General features: G+C 41.0%; 1 protein-coding gene across 5 annotated transcripts in view; it reads right to left on the bottom strand.

Moving 5' to 3' along the window:
- The window catches only part of LOC132819436 (echinoderm microtubule-associated protein-like 6), a 512,298-nt gene that overhangs the window by 356,514 nt on the left and 131,931 nt on the right, over positions 1–23,853 (bottom strand). For all 5 annotated transcript variants that reach the window (XM_060830942.1, XM_060830941.1, XM_060830940.1 and 2 more), the window contains exons 9-10: positions 23,481–23,737; positions 6,302–6,514 (exon numbers count right to left, since the gene is read on the bottom strand). In XM_060830942.1, the coding sequence (XP_060686925.1) occupies positions 6,302–6,514; positions 23,481–23,737 (470 nt within the window). The remainder of the gene's footprint in view (positions 1–6,301; positions 6,515–23,480; positions 23,738–23,853) is intronic.

Below are 23,853 nucleotides of genomic sequence, written 5' to 3'. Positions count from 1 at the left end.
CATGGGGACCAAATTTGCACCCCAATATGCCACTATCTTCATGCACAAATTCAAACAAGACTTCTTCTCTATGCAGGCCCTCCAACCAACACCAGGTACATTGACAACATTTTCTTCCTCTCGACCCATGGCGAGGAGTCACTAATAAAACTACACAGTGATACCAACAAGTTTCATCCCACCATCAGACTCACCATGGACTACTCTTTATTATCTGTCCCATTCTTGGACACATGCATCTCCATCAAGGATGGGCACCTCAGCACCTCACGCTACGACAAACCCACGGACAAACTCACTGTGCTACACTTCTCCAGCTTCCACCCAAAACATATTAAAACAACCATTCCCTATGGACAAACCCTAAGCATACACCGGATCTATTCAGATGAGGAGGAACATGATGGGCACCTGGAAGTACTCAGGAACACCCACAAAAGAACGGGGTACGATGCTCAACTCATTGACAGCCAGTTCTGATGTGCCACAGCGAGGAACCGCAATGACCTCCTCAGAAGACAGATATGTGCTGCAACCGACAGGGTACCCTTCATTCTCCAGTACATTCCAGGAACCGAAAAACTACGCCTTGTTCTTCGCGGCCTGCAACACTTTATCAATGAGGATGAGCATCTAGCCAAGATCTTCCCCACATCTCCACTGCTTGCCTTTAAACAACCTCCAAACCTCAAACCGATCATTGTTCATAGCAAACCGCCTGGCTTTCAGGACAACTTCATACAACCTTGTCATGGTAGGCGCTGCATGACGTGTCAGAGTGTGGACCTGGATACCACCATTACGTGGGGACACCTCCCACCATGTATGTGGCAGGTACTCATGCGACTCAGTTGTCTATCTCACATGCTGCAGGCAAAGATGCTCTGAGACATGGTACATTAGTGAAACCGAGCAGAGGTTACAGCAATGGATGAATGGGCACCACACAACAGACAGGAGTATTCCCTCCCAGTTGGAGAACATTTCAGCGGTCCAGGACATTTGACCTCGGACATTCATGTGACCAAGGCGGACTTCGGGACTGGCAGCAGCGAAAAGTGGCCGAGCAGAGGCTGATACCTAAGTTTGGTACACATAGGGATGGCCTCAACCAGGACCTTGCGTTCATGGTCACACTACATGTGACCCCATTACACTATACAAACACACACACACACACTTTCTCTCACGAACAGTCACAACCCCCACACCCCCCACCCCACATATATATGTTTGTGGGGTGAATTTGTACTTGCAGAGTTACATTGTACTTTGCTTAAAAACTGCACGAATCCATGTAAGATTCTGTTAATTAATTTTTTAGATTAAAATCAGTCTAAACATTATGGCACAGACAGCAGCACACAGGGCACTAATGCCTTCAACACGTTATATGGTCTGACACCAATTGTTAATGTTCACCTGAGATTGTAACTTCCTAAAAAAGTTTTGCAATTTACATATGAAAGAATTGAAACTAACATAATCATTCTAACAGATGAGAAACTTAACAAACAATCAAGGTATTTTTCAATGTATAATTTCAGTTATATCACATTGTAAACTTTTGCTATAAATTCTGTGTCTTACAATTGTGTACTCCATAAACGCCTGATGAAGGAACAGTGCTATAAAAGCTAGTGCTTCCAATTAAACCTATTGGACTATATCCTGGTGTTGTGTGATTTTTAACTTAGATTAAAACTTTCATCTTTTATAATGGGATACGTTGGCTTCTGTTCTTTGATATGAAAATCCCATAACATGATTTGTAGCAAACTGCCCAGCCTTCAGGACAAGAACACCATATAACCCTGCCACAGTAGCCGCTGCAAGAGGTGTCAGAGTGTCGACACTGGTAACACTGTTACACATGGGGACGCCTCCCACTATGTACGCAGCGAGTACTCATGTGACTCGGCAAACGTGGTCTATCTCATACATTGCAGACAAGATGTCCTCAGGAATGGTACACTGGCACAAATGAGCAGATGCTATGACAACTGATGAATGGACACCACACAACAATCTTCAGGCAGGAGTGTTCCTTCCAGGCCGTCAGAGGTGACCATCCTCCGAGGCGGACTTTGGGACAAGCAACAACGCAGCGTGGCTGAGCAGAAGCTGATAGCACAATTCGGTACCCATGGGAATGGCCTCAACCAGCCTTGGGTTCATGTAACACTACTGGTGACCCCACTACATGATACACACACACACCCTCCCTCATACAAAAGCTCTCTTTCATGTGCATACAAATACACTCTCTGCACTCACACCGACACATGGACCCTCTCACACATACCCCATCACACTCACATACACACATTTAACCAAGCTTATACACACACACACACACACACACACACACACACACACACACACACACACACACACTCTACCAGGTGCAGTCACACCCACACGCACACACTCACATGCACACTCAATCTGTCGCTCCTGTATGCGCACACAAATTAGCTTATGGGGTGAATTTGTTTTTGCAAAATTATTTTGCTCAAAAACTGCACGAGTCCATGTAAAACTCTGTAAAACTATGCAGAGGATTTGTCAGTCTGACACAGCATTGGGACACAAACAGACTTTACATTATTGTTTAAAAGCCTGAGCCATCTTGAGATTGTAGTTTAAAAGAAGTTCTGGGATTTACATAGCAAAGAACAGAGACCAGCATATCCCATTATAAAAGATGCAAGTTTTAATCTAAGACTGTTTACTGTATCACACCTCCATGACACTGGATTCCTTTGGCTATAAATTCTGTGAGCACGATTTTAACCTCCACAACCACCTGATGAAGGAGCAGCGCTCCAAAAGCTAGTGCTTCCAAATAAATGTGTTGGACTATAACCCGGTGTTGTGATTTTTAACTCTAACTTGCCAAATTCTCAGGAATACAACTTTTGTTTGAGTAATACAGCCTTAAATTTTGAATTCATATAGACCTTTTTGTTTACTACCTTTCACTTCTCTTTTTGACCAAGGTTCTTTAAATTACACAAGTGGATATTTCCAGTTAGGGCATTGATTGATTTATTTATTGTCCTTGTACCAAAGCACAGTGAAAAGCTTTGATTACGAACAGTGCAGGTAGATCATAGTAAGTCAGGATGTATAGAACAAAAGACTTAGATGGAGGCATATGGATAACATTGCACAGGGCATTCAAGAGAGATAAATGTTAGCAAGATCAGCAATATTTGAGCATAGAGAGTCCATTCAATACTCTAATAACAAATGGGAAGAAGCTGTCCCAGAATCTACTGGTGCATGTGTTCAGGCTTCTGTATCTTCTGCCAGGTGGAAGAGGTTGTAGGAGGAGTGCCAAGAGTCTTTGATGATGTTGACAGTGTTTCTGGGCAGTGATCCATGTAAAGCTTGCGTGATGACCTGGGCTGTGAACACCACTCTCAGTAGTTTCTTACCATTCTGGGCACAGCAGTTGCAACCCCAGACCTTTATGCACCCTGATAGTATGCCTTCAATTGTACATCTGTTGACATTGGTGAGGGTGCTTATGGATGTGCCAAATTTCCTGAGCCACCTGAGGAAGAAGAGGCATTGCTATGCCTTCTTGACCATCGCAACTACATGGGAAGACCAGGACACATTGTCAGTTAACATCATTCTGAGGAACTTGACGTTCTCCACCCTTTCAACCTTAGTTTCATTGACATGGGTGGGGGCGTGTTTTCCTCCTTTCTTATTTAAGTCAATGATCAGTTTTTTAGTTTTGTTGACATTGAGAGAGTGGTTGTTCTTATTGCACCACATCACCAAACCTTGTATCTCCCTTCTGTATTTTGACTCGTCATTGTTAAATATTCATTCTATTAGTGGCGTTGTCAGTGAACATATAGATGGCATTCATTTAGAATTTGGTAATACAGTCTTGACTGTACAAGAGTACAGTAGGGTATTGAGGATGGATCCTTAGGGGATCCAATGTTGAGGTTTTCATGTGAAAGGTTCAGTTACCTATCCTCATTGACTGCAGTCTATGGGTCAGAAAGTTGAGGATCCAGTTGCAGAGGGTGGCACCAAGATGAAGGTCACAGAGTTTTGACATCATTCTGAAGGGGATAATTGTGTTAAAGGTGGAGCTGTAGTCAATCAATAGGAGTCTGACATAGGTGTCCTTGTTGTCTAGATGGTCCAGGATCAAACGCTGGGCTAGGGATATAGCATCCGCTGTGGACCTGTTACGCTGGTAGGCAAATTGTGGGGGATCAAGGCTGGCTGGGAGACTAGAATTGACCAGCCTCTTGAAGCATCTCATGATTATGGAGGTCAGACCCACTGGGCAGTAATCATTAAGGCACATTGCAGGTGCTTTCTTAGGTATGAAGATGTTGGTGGTCTTCTTAAAGCAGGTGGGGACTATGGCTTGTAGGAGGAGAAGGTGAAGATGTCACTGAATATCTCTGCCAGTTGATCTGCACAGGATTGGAGTGCTGGAATGGGGACACTGTCCAGGCTTTCCTTGCATCGGCATGCACAGCTCTTACATTCACTAAATAGTTTAACGCTTCTAATGGTTCGCCTGCAGTTTTACCCATTAATACATCTGCCCTTTGCACTGTCTTCAGTTTTTTCCCATCCCTCCAGAGTCCATGTCATCCAAATTTAAAACCTTAGTTCATGATTCATCCTTCTTCAACTAGATCCAAGCTAAATCACAACTGATGAGAATTCCTTTCGAGAGATAAGTGCACATGCAATTCCAAATAAGCAGAGAATTCTTGAAGTCAAACTCACTTGGTCTAGATAATAATGACTAAACTTTACAGTATGTCTGGAAAATGGCTCCCTTATGTTTACTTCTTTGTTCACTCCTAAACCTCTTCTTTCCTTCATGTCTGTTCTCCTCTGTGTCAGAGGCAGTTTTGTCTATCCCCTGGTGTAAGTCTCAGATAGCTTTAACAGATGATATAGTTCGATTAAGACTTTCTATGTAAAAGCAATGTATGTGAAACATTCCTCATGCAGTCAGTTCATGTAGAAGAACTGATCATTTAAGTTCTGCTTATATAATGATCTCCTGCACATTGTCCTTCTCGCCACATCCCCATGTTTATCCCAAAAGTATCACATTGATTATCACTACAGCACAACCTATAACAGTGCAGCACCAGCAAATTCTTTCCCTTAGCAGTCAGAATTAAATTTGGACAGTGTTAATTCAGAAAGCAAATTAATTCAAATATTTTATTCATCAATTTAAGAAGTTATGGCTTGTGCCCTGAACACAACTGGAGCTGCCAAACTCTCAATGTGGTGGGCAATGAATTTCCAACTTGCAATGAATATTGCATAATGACTGACATACTGGATGTTTAAATGTTTGTTTTGTGCCTTACGAACAGGCATAGTTATTGTGTTTCTAGATGCAGGGCTCCAGAAATCTGAATGTGATGCATCTCTAATAAATATTGAGGACTGACAATCAGAAATTTGTTCATGATAGATACTCTAACATCAGGAAAAATATCCTAACTTAATCATTGATAGAAGTGGTTCTTCAGCATTCACTTACTAATGGAGGCACAAATTCCAGTTTACAGAGCAAGTGATTGGTGGGTTTGAGAATTGGTTCGGGTCCCCTCCTCACAAGAGATTTTCATTTTATACCCAATTGTCCTTTTATAAGGAAGGTACACTGCAAATTTCAAAACATGACTTGCTTAGTTTCAGAAATCTACAGTATAACCATAATCTGGACCTATGGATAGCCAGCCATACCTCCACGTACTATAAGCAAGGGTCAAGCACAGGTGAATTCACCGCAAAAAAGGGACTTTTCACTCCCATTTATGTTAAAAGACATGCTTGGGAGCTTTTCCTTAACAGGTCATTCTGGAAAGTTCAACCAAAACCTAGGATCAAGTTTGCCTACATCATAGCCTAGCTCTAGATTTTCAGCACCTGGATAAAGTACTGATGGTTACTAAGAGTAAAGAAAATGTGGATTGAAAAGTACATAAGAAACTGAAAGGTAAAGTAAAAGCAAGAAAATGGTAAATGTGGGGAAGAAATTAATTCTCATTCCATCACTCCTGGTGATTCTAGTTAATTTTCTGAGGACAAGTAGTGCCAGATACCATTACCTGTGCAACCTGTGGCACTGCCTGCTTCCAGTAGTCTGCATAATGCCACTATCCAAACAAATATTTCCAAGTTGTAAATCTTTGGAACATATGTATCTGATGTATTAGGGCAACATTTACTATTGATAGACAGCATATATCAATAAAACATGGCAATCAAAAAACATATTCCTTACCTTTCTTCAAACAAGGAAATCTAAAAAGCTTGACAAATCCAAAGTCATCTCCAGATACGAGTATAGCGCTGCCAAAGTTCGCATCCACAAAATTGATGTCTGTAATGTCTGTGTATTTAGGCCAAATTCCATTTACTTCAGGTCCAATTACACAAGTCCAGGTGGCCCAGTGAATTCCTTTTATTTCATCTTTACTTGTTAAGTGCTTTCCAGCTTAAAAACATATTTGATCAATTAATACAGAAAATTCCATATTTTATTCACATTTTAAAAACACAGGCTGGATAAATAGTGTTGGGCTGAAAAATGTGTTGCTGTTGCTCCACTATTTCGTATGATCATGGCTGAATTGATTTTGGCTGAAAAATGTGTTGCTGGAAAAACGCAGCAGTCAGGCAGCATCCAAGGAGCAGGAGAATTGACGTTTCGGACATAAGCCCTTCTTCAGGAATGAGGAGGGTGTGCCAAGCAGGCTAAGATAAAAGGTAGGGAGGAGGGACTTGGGGGAGGGGCATAAGGAATGCAATAGGTGGAAGGAGGTTAAGGTGAGGGTGATAGGCCGGAGAGGGGGTGGGGGCGGAGAGGTCGGGAAGAAGATTGCTGGTCAAGAAGGCGGTGCTGAGCCCGAGGGTTGGGATTGAGATAAGGTGGGGGGAGGGGAAATGAGGAAGCTGGAGAACCCCTCACCTTAACCTCCTTCTACCTATCGCATTCTCAACACCCCTCCCCCAAGTCCCTCCTCCCTACCTTTTATCTTAGTCTGCTTGGCACACCTCTTCATTCCTGAAGAAGGGCTTATACCCGAAACGCCGATTCTCCTGCTCCTCGGATGCTGCCTGACCTGCTGCACTTTTCCAGCAACACATTTTTTAGCTTTGATCTCCAGCATCTGCAGTCTTCACTTTCTTCCATAAATAGTGTTGGCTCAATTTAATAGCCAATAAAATGCAAATTTCTACATTTTAAGGCAAATATTGTCATGTAACTTCATTCAATATGTACCAAAATATAAGCAACTTTTTTTTACAAGACACCACAAAGCCAAAATGATTTTTTGGTCAAAACAATAAACAATGCTTGGTCAACTAAAGCTGCAAATTTCGCTAGGGGGTTACTCCCAGTCTTTCTGCATTTAAAGGAAACAATGCAGGCAAGTCATGCTGCAATAATAATACAGAAGTGAATAGCACTCACCACTATTATGGGGTAAATTGAGCAGCAACATCTGACAATGGCAAATGCACAGTAAATGGTGGAAATCCAGAAGTTTTGTTCAAGGATAACTTGCTCTTCCATCCCCGTGCGCTATTACAGTTGTCACTGTTAGGTTCCATATTGAAATAACTGGAACTACATGTACTTGACCTCTAGATTCACACTAAATATGGCTGCAAAAGCTAGGCTGATGCATTCATGTGCAAGAATGTTTTTAATGGCATTATAAATGATAAATAATTGCTGAAATACCTCTGTGGCCACAAAAATTAAATTAATGTGAAGTCTTAGTTCCTCAGAAGAAAAGTAGTATGTGAGATGCTCTTTTACTACTGGCTGCATAATCAAGACCATTGTTTTAAATAATAAAATTGCTTAAATGAAATATTTTGCAGAGAAAGAGTTTTTATGAAATTCTTACAACATTGCTTCTAGGCCTGATGCACCACTTAATTTTATAAGAGCTATCCCTTCTAATTTACAGAAGTGTAATTGTAGAACATACATATGTGGCAAAGGACATCAAAAATATAGCCACACATATTTTAATGATATTTTTAAAATTTAAATGGTGGCTTAGGTAACACAAAATTCATATTACAAGCCATTGTGTAATCAAAAGATAATGATGAACTTCAGAGTAATTATGAGCTTTTAAATTTAAAGACACTGTGAATCTTGCACAAAGATCCCAGTTAAGGGGTAGGATCTTCTAATCTGGGGGAAAGTTTGGTGGCAGGACCAGAAATGAGCATCACTTTGTTTTTGGGCAGGACAGCTTTTCTAACATCATTACATTGTGGTCAACCAATTAGATATGCATGTGGAGGGCAGTAAATCCTGTGGCATGGTGAGCAAGAGGTCAATGAGCCATTGTTGTCTTGTAGGATCAATAGTCCAAGTGTATTATTTAAAAGGCACCTTGATAGCTATTCATTCATTGCAAGCAAGGACATCAACCTGGGACTTATACTGCAGCCAATTATTGAGTCCTTCTCAATCCCAGCTGTCTTGTTACTTAGGATGTCTCTAAAAAGACGATGAGCAGCTCCACAGTTTAGCAATGTCTCAAACATAGGATTTCTTCACTTTCCTGGATGGACTGGAGGAGAACCTATTTCCCAATGGCAGGAGTTCCTCCCATCTGTCCAAGGTGGCCTGAATAGAGCTTGCAGCAAGGAATAGCACCAGTGGGTTCACTCCAGATCATGGGTACGGTACAGGAAAAGGATAAATAACCTGCTGTGTTCCACAAGGGTAGGTGGCAGCATATTGAAACTGCAAAGTGCTACTCATAGGATGTCAGCAGATGAAATATGTAGGTTGAATGAGCAGGAAGCTATTCACTACATAAATGTTTCAGTTGCAGAGAAGTGTGGATCCCAGCACCTACTGGGGAGGGCTCAGGTGTACATGCTTACAAAATGGTTATGCATTCATAGGAATGACAATCATGTGGAGTACAGAAGAACTCATAATCGCTGGGGGAAAACAGGAAGATTTTTAAAATAACTCTCACCTTCTTTTTGGAGAAGGCCGTAGAACTTGTTGGGGAAAGATGGAATTGAGCTTCTGTGGATGGAGAGATCAAAGTCTCCCAACATAGATGCCTCCATTTGCTGTCACTCGATGTACATACAGAACAGGCACCTGAAATATCACTGTGAATAGGAATAGGGCTTTACCATCATCTTGTACTTTATATTCTCCTCTGCAAGTTCTGGCAGAAAGACCACATGGTGGAGGCAACTAGGAGAAAATGAGGGCTGCAAATACTGGAGACCAGAGACCAGTGGTGCTGGAAACACAGCAGGCCAGGCAGCATCCGAGGAACAAGAGAATCAACGTTTCGGGCATAAGCCCCTCTTCAAGAATGAGGCTGGTGTGCCAGGTGGGCTGAGATAAAAGGTAGGGGGGAGGGAATTTGGGGGAGGGGCGCTGGGAATACAATAGGTGGAAAGAGGTGAGGGTGAGGGTGATAGGCCGGAGAGGGGGTGGGGACGCAAAGGTCGGGAAGAAGATTGCAGGTCAAGAGGGCGGTGCTGAATCCGGGGGTTAGGACTGAGATAAGGTGGGGGGAGGGGAAATGAGGAAGCTGGAGAAATCTACATTCATCCCTTGTAGTTGGAGGGTTCCTAGGTGGAAGATGAGGTGCTCTTCCTCTAGGCGTCGTGTGGTCAGGGTCTGGTGATGGAGGAGGTCAAGGATCTGCATGTCCCTGGTGGAGTGGGAGGGGGAGTTAAAGTGTTCAGCCACGGGGCAGTTGAGTTGGTTGGTGCGGGTGTCCCAGAGGTGTTCCCTGAAATGTTCCGCAAGTAGGCGGCCTGTCTCCCCAATTTAGAGGAGACCACATCAGGTGCAACGGATACAGTCAATGATATGTGTGGAGGTTGATCCCTTGGGTCCTTGGAGGGAGGTGAGGGGGGAGGTGAGAGCGCAAGTTTTGCACTTCTTGCGGTTGCAGGGGAAGGTGCTGGGAGGTTGGGTTGGCGGGGGGTGTGGACCTGACGAGGGAGTCGCAGAGGGAGTGGTCTCTCCGGAATGCTGATAGGGGTGGGGAGGGAAATATATCCCTGGTGGGGGAGTCTGTTTGGAGGTGGGCAACCTACATGGTAGAGGCAACCTATCATGCCTCTATTTCTGAGGATAAAGACTTAGAATCCAAGAGGGTGCATTGTAACAGTATTAAACTGTATTCTCCACAAGCAAAGACATTCATCAAGGTGTTGACATTGTAGTTTAGGATCAGGATCACAATCTGCTGAGCACATCACAATTACTTCTCCACAGCCGGAGGATGTAGGAGCCGAGGTTGTAGACATTCTGAAATATTGGAGACAAGGCCCCTTCTAAGCCTCATGCAGATGATGAGCCTTCAGATTCAGACATAAAAGACATGGACCTCAAATGTCAGGCAGAGATGCCAGAGGTCTTGCATGGACTTCAGGGAAGGCTAACGTCCCATTTATATATTGTCATAACAGCTTCATGAGTACTGACAAATTTCTGGCTAGTGAGCAGTTGCTTTCCTTCATGGAGAAGGTGGCAAAAACTGATAATGGTCTAATCAGACAGAGCATTCAGTGGGTGCAGGTTATGTGTTCACACCTGCATTTTACACATGGCTGTGACATAGACATAGATTTAGAGTTACAATTGCAAAGGGAGAGGGAGACCTCTAATAAATTCTCCATTTTTCAACTTTATGCTGGAAGACAATGCATCAGTATACCAATCAGCATTCATGGAACCTCAGATCAACTGTGCAACTCACAGCTTAGAGGGAACATTAGACCTGGCATGTTGACATCCCTCCAGGTGTTCTGTGTCCTTGTGAAGAAGAGGAAGTGTGATTTTGCACCAGAGAGGTGGATTGCTAACAAGGCATCCTGGAGCCTTCATGCTGAAATTAATTCCTAATCAATTTTGCAATGTGTGGACCAGTGACACATATTTATTCCCTCCATATCATGAGTGACATTTAAGTATACTGATAGGTATTGGGTTGAATCTTGAGCAACATTTGTAAACTTGAGGCCTTGGAACACATCTGCAAATCCATCAAGTAGTGATCACATGATTATCATCCACTTGGGGCTATTATCTAAACAGCGCCTACAGCCAAGTCTGTGCATTCCTTCCTGGTGTCTGCATGACAGACCTTTGCAAAACGCTACCCTCATGCCTCATTAACACATTCTCCACTTTATTGTTTTCCTGCCATATTAAGATTGCCTTTGGCTTCCCATGTTGCATGCATCTAGCGTGCTATGCCAAAATGTTATGATCACAATTGGTAGTAACGCTGGAGAAGACATATTCCAGAGTGAAACCTGGCCTCATCAACCCTAAGTTTTAATTTAGAAACTTGGTTATGGTGGTCCTCAGTCACTGACATATTCTTAAAAAGCTGCTGAAAAACTATCATTGGAAGAAACTAAGTTTATAATGTTACAGAAAGCAACTTGGAAAGTCTTCACATAGGCAAAAAGAAATTAAAATCACCAATTTTCCCAGCAATCTCCTTTTATAGACATTACACTCCAGTGAAGTATCACTCCCACCTTCACTATAAAAAGCATTTATTTTGGTAAACTTCTGCACATTAACTGCACTGGATTCTTTTCATTACCAACTCTCCCCCAACACACAGAACACTGACTAATTCATTGACATTTATCACGGAACTCAGGAATATCTCAAGGTTTTAACTACTTTTAGGCTGTTACAGTACATCAGCTGGTATGAACTGAGCCCACTTTTGACCTCTGGGTACGTTCTGTAGGTTATTAAAGCTCAACTTAGTAAAACAATATCTAGTTCCACAAATAAGTCCAGCAACAGCCTAACTGTCAGACTCATGAAATAATATGCTACAGAAAATGCCCCGCCATCTCCATCCCTGGGTATGACTCATCTTACTAGCAAGACAGACCCACTAGAAGTGGTAGCACAGTGATAACCAGACAGGAAAGAGAGAGTTCCTCTGTGAGTCCTCAACATTCACTCTAGACCCAAGAAGTCTCATAGTAACAGGTCACACATAGGCAAAGCTCCCCAGCTGATTATCACTTCTTAAGCTCAAATGTACTGAATCAGTACTCCATCATATTGACCACCACTTGAAGAAAGCATAGACGGTGGCAATGACACAGAATGAACTAAAGATGGGGGACAGTAATATCAACACTGAGTGTGGCTCAGTAGCACCATTACAAATTGATCTTGCCTCATCTGAAAACACATAGCTACTAGACTGGGACTGTGGCAGATGGTGAGGAAATCAACAAGAGGGAAAAAAATCCACTTGATCATCATTTTCCCCAATCTACTGGTCACAGATGCATCTATCCTTGACAATATTGTTAGAAGTGACTACCAATTTAGAGGACAGCATGGTGGCTCAGTGGTTAGCACTGCTGCCTCAGTGCCAGAGTCGTAGGTTCAATTCCAGCCTTGGGTGATCGTGTGGAATTCATACGTTCTCCCCATATGTGTGTGGATTTCCTCGGATGCTTCAGTTTCCTCCCACAGTCAAAAAATGTGCATGTTAGGTGGATTGGTCATGCTAAATTGCCCTGTAATGTCACCTGCAACATTGACTTCTCCACCTCCTGATGCTGTTTGGCTTGCTGTGTTCTTCCAGCCTCCTGCTTGTCTACCTGTAGTGTGCAGGCTAAGTGGGTTAACTATAGTAAATGTGGGGTTATGACGATAGGGTGGGATGTTCTTTCAAGGGTCACAGTGCAGGCTTGTTGAGCTGAATAGCTTATACCTGCACTGTAGGGATTCTGTGACTACTGCACAATCCTTATTGATTGGCATGTTTGTGGTGCCTCCACTTTCTTTAGCTTTTCAAAATTGTCCACCACCGTTCTCTAGTGGAAATGGCAGGAGTTCAGAGCTTAGATCTGATCGGTTGGTTGTGGGATTGCATTACCCTGTGTGTTCCACACTGAGCCTTCATAATCATCATGCCTCACAACAAAATGGAGAGTACCATTACCATGCTAAATGGGACAAAGTTGAACAAATTTAGAAGCTCACATCTGGGAATCTATGAGATGCCATAGGCCATCAGTAGCAACTCCTAGTCATCCTTCTATTGGCTACAACCTTTCTTCATGACCAGTCAATGCTCTCTCCTAGCCCCACCATGATCCTCTGTTGCATAACTGCCCATGCAAAATGTTCCTCAAGCTACAACTTCAAGCTACGTACTGTACAATTGATCGAGAGCCTCTGCTTCATGTTCTGCTCTGGAACTGTCTCCTCAGAGATCAGACAATGTTGTCGTGCTCATTGCCTGCCCCACACGACCTCTAAACCGAAGCTCCACTATTTAGCCCAAATGCGCTCTGTCTCCATAGCATCCTTTAAGGCTCCAGATATTGCCTCCTTACTGATCAACAGTTTCTTCAACACTAAACACAAAATTCTCAAAAATGAGCTACTTGTGAAGGAACACAATAATAAAAATAAATAGCCATCATGACAAAACTACATTTGTTTTCCACAGCTGCATAGCACTCTCGAGACTTAGTGGTGGGCTCAAAATCAGGCCTTGAAGAGATAAACTGCTGATGCAGAATTGACAGTAGTAGCCACAAAATTAACCTGATGTAGAAACAAGAATCAAAACTTAAATCTCGGCTGAATCTCAAAAATATCTATGATCTCCCTCAGGTTCTTGAAAACTAGGGACCCATATCTAATCTTCATGTCCTTTATAGGATTCTCAATGTGCTGCCGCCTTCTAAATCTGTGCCCATCTTTCCCACAACGTCATGTCTGAACCTCTCCAACTAGCTTTCCACTGAAATTTTCATGAGTATGACTTGGCGTATTATCCTTCATTCTAAACACTTCTGCAGCCTTTGGCAGCTAGAATTGACCATATTACTGCAAAGCATCATCTGTCATCCATCTGAGTGGAACTGCTGTTACCTGTATACAGTATCCAGTTGTGACCAGAGAAACATCAGTATTGACCTTTTACTGGTCCTGCATCATCACCTCCTCTTTCAAAAACAAAACCATTACTTGTATGCTTGTAACACAATTAAAATTGCAGCAGGTTGCAGATGTATGCTAATAATACGTAGCTCCATTTCACCTCTGGCTACCTTGATGTGGCCTCTGTTGTCAGATGTTTTACTTGACATCCAGTCCTGTACTAAAAATTTCCTCCAAATAAATATTAGGAAGACGAAAGCTATAGATGATTAAATTGGGTCATGGTATGCTTTTTCCCTAAGCTGTCAGGCAACCACACAAAATGAAAATGGGGTCCAAGATGTCTTTCCCACACTTTTAACAGAAAATGTGCAGGTCACCAACTTGTTAACAAGATTTGCCTACAAGTGCCTAATGACTACTTGCAGCCTGCAAAGAGTAAGACACACAGCTGGAGATGATGTTAAATGGAATGAAGGACTTCTCATTACTGCTATTTAAAAGGAATCAAGGGTCACTTAACAGGTTGACTAATGAATTTCTTCTTCTTCTTATATTTCTATTGGTCCACTTCCATGTGTTTTTGGATGTTTTCTACACCTGACCAAAGTCTGAATATTCTAGTGGGAGCAATATGACTGGTTTCGTAAGCATTTTTGATCATTTTAAATCATGTGTTGAAACAAATTGCGTCCAGATATGAGTGGCTAGATTGAATTTGCTCTGGAAGAATGAAGATAGACCATGCCTGGAACAAACAGCTGACAAGTCCAAGGAGTTAATGTACTTCATTCTCGGACCTTAAAGAAGCAGGTGAGATTGTTGGGCGGCACGGTGGCACAGTGGTTAGCGCTGCTGCCTCACAGCGCCAGGGACCTGGGTTCAATTCCTGCCTCGGGCGACTGACTGTGTGGAGTTTGCACGTTCTCCCCGTGTCTGCGTGGGTTTCCTCCGGGTGCTCCGGTTTCCTCCCGCAGTCACAAAGATGTGTGGGTCAGGTGAATTGGCCATGCTAAATTGCCCGTAGTGTTAAGTAAGGGGTAAATGTAGGGGTATGGGTGGGTGGCGCTTCGGTGGGTCGGTGTGGACTTGTTGGGCCGAAGGGCCTGTTTCCACACTGTAAGTAATCTAATCTAATCTAATCTAATTGTATAAACATTTCATTTTGCATAATTCCTTAGATTCTGGAAAGGTCACATCAGACTGGAAATAGAGAATGCAAGGTCAGTAATAACAAGGAGTAACATATGTTGAGAGTTCTAATTTATTAACAGGCTAAGATCGGAATTGAAATGCATCTTGATTTGTCTCTATCTCTGGGCTATAATATCAGTTTTCAAGTTTCACCTGCTAGAGGTGTGCCACAATGTGTCCAAATGGATTGCTACTTTTTTGTAAATCCTCTATTCAAGAGGATACTCCAAAAATAAGACATTACAGGCTAGTTGGCCCACATTTGTTAAAAAGGAAATGCTAGAATCTATTAAGGAGGTTATAACAGAGACTTAGAAACTCTATGGATGTGGTGCTTTTAGATTTTCAGAAGGCATTTAATAACATCTCACAACAAAAGGTAACTACCTAGAAAAAGAGCTCATTATATAGGCAGTATTGTATTTGAATGGATAAAGGATTGGTTAGCTAAGAGAAAAGATAGAAAAGGCATACATTTTTTTTGAGTTGGCAAGATTATCAAGTGGATCATTGTTGGAGCCTCAAATAGTTACATTCTACATCAACAGGTAGATGAAAGGGCTGTATGTATGATTGGTAAATTTGCTGATGACATAGAAAGGATGACATAGAAAGGATGACCAGTTGTGAAGTGAATATTGGAAATAAATAGGTGAAGGGAGTGGGCAAAAATTTAGCAGATGGACTATAATGTGGGAAAGGATCCACACTTGCAGGTTATATTGGTTTAGAGTTTACAACAGCTTCACTATTATTTCTATCAACACTCACTGAAGGAATGAACAAGACAATATAGAATACCTTTTATTATTCCTGGATAGTCCTAAACTGTAAATTGCAACACATTGCTCTCAGCTGAAAAGGACTACCATTGCAGAGAAGAGATGATGGTGAAACCCCCTGCCACTGGGAAGGAAATCCTAGCCTTGATTTGCAGCTTCAAGAAGGAGGTGTCACAACTATTGTCACCACCACTTTAATGAAGGCTCTAAAGGCACTTCTCCTCATGCATTAACATCACATGCTGATGTGAGAAGAGCATTTCAAGGGAATACGTTTTTAAAAAGAAACCTTATTCTCCTCTCAATACACAAGAAATTCCATTTAAAACTGCCTGCTCTGCACATCCTGCTGAGGTTGAACAGATATGGGAGTGCAACTACCATCCTCATAACTATGGGAAGCAATGTCATCATTTAGGCAATTTTTTGCAAGGCTTGTAGCTCAGTTTGAGGTTTAGGGTGTAGGTTTGCTCGTTGAGCTGTAGGTTTGATATCCAGACGTTTCATTACCTAGCTAGGTAACATCATCAGTGGTGACCTCCAAGTGAAGCGAAGCTGTTGTCTCCTGCTTTCTATTTATATCTTACTCTTGGATGGGGTTCCTGGGGTTTGTGGTGATGTCATTTCCTGTATGTTTTCTGAGGGGTTGATAGATGGCATTTAGGTCTGTATGTATGGTTGGAGTGCCAGGCCTCTAGGAATTCTCTGGCATGTCTTTGCTTAGCCTGTCCCAGGATAGATGTGTTGTCCCAGTCGAAATGGGACATACATCAAAGAAATTTCAGAAATGACAGCCAGACTACTAAGACCCCTCGGAATCCTAGTAGCACACAAACTCACCAACACTCTCAAATAAATACTAACAAACTTAAAAGACCCAGTACAACCCATGGACAAAACCAACATCTACAAAATTCCATGCAAGGACTGCCACAAACACTACGTAGGACAAACAGGAAGAAAGTTAGCCACCAGGATACATGAACACCAGCTAGCCACAAATAGACACGTCCCTTGTAGCCCTACACATGGATGAAAAAACCACCACAGGCTATGCAAAGACATGCCAGAGAATTCCTAGAGGTCTGGTACTCCAACCACAACGCCATAAACAAACACATAGATCTAGATGCCATCTATCAACCCCTCAGAAAACAAACAGGAAATGACATCACCACAAACCCCAGGAACCCCATCCAGGAGAAAGATATAAATAGAAAGCAGGAGACAACAGCTTCACTTCACTTGGAGGTCGCCATTGATGATGTTACCTAGCCAGGTAATGAAATGTCTGGATATCAAACCTACATTCTAAATTTAGGCAATGTCATCATTTACCTCTTTTGTGCTCAACGGAAGCCTCCAAAAGTCTCCAGAAACTCAGCATTAGCTTCCAACAATGTGACTGTGGATATTTTAAAATCAACCTGTTCAGCAATGTTATAACAGGGGGACTTGAAACCCGGTCTCATAGCTCAGAGATAAAATCAGTACCACTGTACCACAAGAGCCCTCAACAACTTTGCTGTGCATGATTAAGTCAAAATGACTTCAGATGGTGACTCTTTAAATAACCTTGGTCAATACTATTTCTGAATGCTTGTCTCAGAAGTGGCCTCTGACAACATCCCAGATTTAGTGCTGAAGACTTACCACAAGAAACAATCTGGCTTGTAACAGACCCAGTTTAATCTCAGCCATCAGTAAAGTAATGGAAGGTGTCATTAATAATGCTATTAAGCAGTATTTAACTAGCAAAACTTGGTAAGGAATGCCCAGTTTGATTTTTGGTAGGGCACTCAGATCCTGAAAGGATTACATTCTTCGTCTAAACATGAACAGAAGTGCTGAATTCCAGGAGAAATACGCGATGAATGCAGCAGTCCTTGACATCAAGGCAGGATTTGCTTATGGCATCTGGGCATCAATGGCTAGACTAGCATTTATTACCCATCCCTTCTGATTTGCTGGGCTCTCATCATTGAAAATCATATTGTGGAAATTCTCATCCTGTTTGTTCTTCCAATGTCCATCAACAATAACAACTATGTTGATGTGACAGGATTGCAGACTCTGACCTGTTGGCTTGTGGAGCCACTTAGCCCTATCTATTGGATGCTGCTTGGCGTGGAACTAGTTCTGTGATATATCTTCACCAGGTTGCTTGGTGCTGCTCCTTTCATGCCTTCCTGCTCGCTTTTTTGAATCAGAGTTGATACTTTGGCTTTTGCTTGTCATGGCAGAGCAGGGGATATGCTGGGTTTTGGGATTACAGATTGTGATTGAATACAATTATGGCTGACAATGGTTCATGGATACCTGCTTTGAATTGCAAAACTATTTGAATTTTCCAAATTTAGCATGCTAATGCTACATTAAATGATTGACAATATTCTCAATGGTGCCCAGAATGGGACAATAGGGGACAAATGGTGCAAACACAGCAGCAATTCAGTAAAAATGGTAAAACAGCAAAAATTAATGGTTCTTTGCTCGAATGCGTTTAGCATTTAGAATAAACTGATTAATAGCACAAAGAGAGGTAAATGGATATGATCTTGTAGCCTTTATAGACATGATTACAAAGGAGATCAAAACTGGGGGTAAAATATTCAGGGGTATATGACTTTTTAAAAAGGGCAAGTATGAAGGAAAGGTGTTGGGGCAGTTTTGTTAATATTGGATGTAATAATTGATAGCAAGAAATGATTTTGGGCTAGATGACTCTTTGACTCTGAGATGGTTTAGAATCCATGTGGATGAGGAGAAGAAATAACAAGAGCAAAAGGACACTGGTAGGAGTCATGTGTAAGGGCCACTAACAGTAACTGTAGGGTCGGACACGTTTTATCTGACCATGGCCTCTTGTGGGGTTTGTTTCAAACTGACATAAGATGGTCTAAGAAATTTTAGCTGATGCAGCATTTATAGAGCTCAAATCATGGACTTCACTGACAGACAACGAAATGCCTCTTGAGTCTTAGTAAGATAGAGCTAGAATGAACAGTAAGGCTCTGATAAGGCAGCTCAGATGAAAACTATCTGATTTTAAATGTCCTATTTTATTATGAAATGGAAAGGGGAAGGCACTTTAAATAATTATAATTACAGTTTAGAGTAGACACATCTATTATTGTATGAATATTAGTTTAAATGTATTAGACACTGATAAATTTAATTAGACTTCTGTAGGCAGTCAGCCTCGGATGCAAATACTAGTTTTGATATACACCCTTGGAGAAACCTTTTCTCCATCAGCAGGAAGGTTAGAACAACAAAAAGGTATGAAAATATAATCTAGTAAGAGTACCAAGAGACAATGGGGGCTGAAACAATTGGGAAATACGGTCACCATGACCTTGAGAAAATAAATAATAGCTGCTTTCTAACAAACAGACTGAAGTACAAGGGAAGATTGGCAGAGAAAAATGATTGAGAAGGGAGAGAAAGAGGCCATGTCCCCATGAACCTTAATAATCTAAATAAGCTTGATTTAAAAAAATGATTTGCTAAAGCTGTAAAAGTGATAAATTTCATTTTGGATTTGAATAGTAAAGATAGTTAGTATGAAATGTGTTTAAAGGAATGACAATAAATCCATTCTAGTATCAAACATCTGTTTTAGAACATTTTGCAGGATGCAAATAGAAGAAGTTGTAAATGGCAGCTGCTCAGAGAAACTGTGTTTGAATTTTTAAAGTTGGGTAAGAGGGAAGCTGCTTCCAAAATTGTCAACTTTGTCACAAAATTGTAAGATAAGGTGTAACTTTAACTCTAATATAAAGTTATTTATAATGTTACAAACTTTTATAACAATTGATCAAAATTAACATCCTTTTCTAATCTTCTGAACGAAGGTTACCTAAAATTATAAATTGTGAACAGAATTTAAAAAGTCATTAGTAATAAGCAAATATATAATACAGAGGGCAGATGTCTGGGAAGGAACAAACCAACTAGTGTTCAAAATGTAGTCAATACAATATATTGTAAGAGCCCAAGGACAGGTGATGGGAGTCTGGCAATGATGGAAGGACCTAAGGTTGACCAAAAAGCTGTCCATGAGTGAACGTGTATTCACAGGATTCAATATTTAGGCCAGAGAAGACGTGGCAAGCACTGATGTCAATATTTGCACCTAACCATTATAACACGATATGTATAAATATCTTATACTTTATTGGAAAAATCCTAGAGACTTCTTCCACACTATAATGAACAAGGAGCTCAGAATAAAGATCAGTTTTTGCTTCTGTATACGTTACTCAAACCACTCTTTAAGATCCCTCTCCAACACAACAAAACCTGAAATGAACGTTTGTTTGGTGACTTTAATCATCATGTAGATTGAGCAAGTTAAATTGGCAGAGGTAGCCTTTCCTTGCGTTGGCAAAGGAAGAGTTCAGTGGTTTTCCAGACAGTTTCTTAGAACAATGTAGATCAAGTTATTTTGGATCTAGTGATGTGCAAGGAGGCAGGTTTAATAGAGATTTCAGAGTCAAAGATCCAACTAAACAAAATAAGGGTAATTTATAAAGGAAGTTAGCTGGAGTTGAATGGAAAGAAGCTTAGTAGCAAAGATAGTTGAAGAAAATAGGTCTTGGCCCATAAAGATATATTCCACTAAGAAAGAAGGATTTGAGGAAAGGAATAAGCCAACCATGGAAGTCAAAGATAGCAACTAACTGCAAGTAAGAAAAATGCAATGCATCAAAGATTAATGGTAAGCTCGAGGATTGAGAGTTTTAAAACCAACAAAAGATGAGCAAAAAAAGGAAGAAAACAAACATTGAGAGTAAATTTTCAAGTAGTATCAAGACAGTCAGCAAGAACTTCATATATATCAAAAAGAGGCTCAAATGAACATAGGTCCTTAGATAATGAGGGAAAGGAAATAATAATGGGGAACCAAGAACTGGCAGAGGAATTTAATAAATATTTTGCATCAACCTTCACAGGAAAAGATACTAATAATATTCCAACAATACAAAATCAAATGGGAAAAACATAGGTGTGGTGGGGGGAATAAATAGAACATATACCATTAGTGAAATTAATGAGGCTGAAGGCTGATAAGCTGTCTGGATCTGATGGGATGCATTCTAGGATATTAATAAGTAACTGTAGTAGAGATGATGGATGCACTGGTTGTAATCAACCAAGAATATTCAGATTCTGGAAAAATGACAGTTTTGCAATCCTCAAACAGCTTTATTAAAAGATGAAAAACAGGCAAAAGGCCAAATATCTGTAATCGGGAAATATTAGAGTCTGTGATAAAATAATCTAATGTTACAGCATTTAATAATACGTAATATAACCAAGCAGAGTCAGCATGGCTTCAAACAAAAAGGGGGTGGGGCAATAATGCCCATTCTTTGAGAAATTACAAGCAGAATTAATAAGCAACAAGCAGGGTAGTAGTGGATTTCTAGAAAGTGTTTGATAGTATATTAACAGGGATGGAGAACTGGCTGATTAACAGAAGACAAAGAGATGCAATAATAGGGAACATTTTCAGGCTAGTAGGCTGTAACTACTGGAGAACCACAGGGAATCAATGCTGGGACCTTGATTATTTATAATATAAATAAATGACTTGGATGAAGGAAGTCAAAGTACTATATAACCAAATTAAGGATTGAAAAATTCTGCTACTGAACAACATTTAAATAATTCAGACTGTGCCAAAAAAAAATCAGAATACAAAACCAATCTGAGACCATCAGCTGGACTTAGTGTTATACATTTGCGGCCACTAGAAGCTACATATATCATCAAACAGGACCCTGTTTTAGGCAGAACAAATTTGTATATACACTGCATCTTTTGATTGGAGGTTTGGGGGGTGGGAGATGGGTGTAGCAAGGAAAAATGGGGGTAGCAAACAGAAAGGCTGTCATGGATCTCTCAATTCTGTCACATTCCCATGGCAGTTCCCAAACAAATTAGTCAATAGCATATTTTGTGAATTAAGATGGACAGTTAACTGTTTCTGCTGCATCACCACGCCAAAAATGGCCCTCCCAATTAGCCCCTCACATTGTTTAAATTAATGTTATTTATTCAAATCTGGTTTCTTTCATCCTAGCTCTGAGTGTAAGATGAAAAGCTTCAACTTCTTGACTCTTTTTAAGTGTTTAAGTTATACACGACCAAGCAAATATTTAAATAAAAACAATTAAATAATAGTAAGTGATGTACAGTACTATAAGTTAACACCCAAGTAATCCATTGTAATCATACCTGTGTTAACTGTCTGCTGCTTAACAAATATCAATTTAGGAGGTGATGGGCAAGAACCCAACCTTTAAACAGGCAAGGGAGGAAATTACCTGGGCATTTTACTCCAGAAGGCAGTTACATCTCTAGGTATGGTAATATAGATTTGGCCTAGAACCAAAGCCAGGAGGATGAGAATATAGGCACTGCAGGTCTGGGAATCTATAAGGTTGAAACAGGCTTAGCCCCTGCACGAGGAGAAAGTGAGAACTGCAGATGCTGGAGATCAGAGTTGAGAGTGTGGTGCTAGAAAAACACAGCAGGTCAGGCAGCATCAGAGAAGCAGGAGAATTGACATTTCGCGCAAGAATCCTTCATCAGGAATGAGGCCGCTCTTGCCTGTAAGTTTGATTCTCCTGCTCCTCGGAAGCTGCCTGACCTGCTGTGCTTTTCTAGCACCACACACTCGAAACTTAACCCCTGCATTGTCCAGCAGATTCAACTTTAGTCAGCTTGTGTAGACAAGATTAGCAACTGAAGGGAAGAAATGTAAACTGACCACAGTTCAACAATCCAGGGATATTCAAGGTTTTTTGTGGGAGATGGAAAAAAGTTAACTTGATGCAATAATGAAGGGCAGTATAGTTAGACAGACAGACAGACAGACATTGTTCTTTGCAGCAGAGCACACAAGTCCCAAAAGGCAGTGTCGCTTGTCCATTACCAGGATTATGAAGATCTCCTCAAGCCTGGAATTGAACTTGGGACAGGAGGGGAAGAATCTGCCTTTCATGGTCCACATTGGAACCAACAACATATGAAAGGACCAAGGAAGAGGTTCTGCTAAGGGATGTATGAGTAACAATGGACAAAATTAAAAGTTAATCTTTGGAATGCCGAAATAGTGTTTACATATTTACTATCCATTCTTGATATTCTTACAACGCATTAACGATAGACATCAGCTTATGTCCTGGTCATCCATGATCAGCTACTTCAGATAGACAGAGGACAAGCCAGCATCATCAACAGTAACTGGTTCATGCAATGGTGAGCGTGCAGGAAGTTGCCAGTAGCACCTCGTCTTTGCAAATATGCAAATACACTTGCACAAATTACTCGAAACTATAAATGTAATTTTTCTCTAATAGGAATTGCACGAATCATTTGAAACTGTGTTTAATAGGTCAATATCCACTTATTGTTTTCATGAGCAGCTTTATTATGACCATACAGAAATGAAAGAACTATAACATGGCATAGATGAAGGCATGCATTTCCAAATAAGGGAGAAAAGGATCAGTACTTACATGGCATTTTGTAAAATAATCTTTCTCCAGCACCATCATTGACCTGTAAATGTTTACTATCAATAGACCAGTCAATGTGTGTAATAAAACTTGATGATTTGCTGCATTCTCCAACTTTCTTGTATCGTTGTGAAACTGCGTAGATGTCAACCAGACCATCATTTGAACCTACAGCAAGGTAAGATCCATCTGGAGAATATTTCATTTCATGAATTACTTCCTTTCGGTCTTTAATGTGGACCACTTCCGTCATATCTCTGTGAATGTGATAAAAGGTAGAACAGTTTTCCCAATTGATAGACACAGTATCATTGTTGTGCTAAAATAAAGATCCTCAAATATTTTATCCATACTGTGAGAGTGGATATTAATC

Source organism: Hemiscyllium ocellatum, chromosome 10 (genome assembly GCF_020745735.1).
Source record: "Hemiscyllium ocellatum isolate sHemOce1 chromosome 10, sHemOce1.pat.X.cur, whole genome shotgun sequence".
Classification (NCBI taxonomy): domain Eukaryota; kingdom Metazoa; phylum Chordata; class Chondrichthyes; order Orectolobiformes; family Hemiscylliidae; genus Hemiscyllium; species Hemiscyllium ocellatum.
This window is presented reverse-complemented; position numbering and strand designations above follow the sequence as displayed.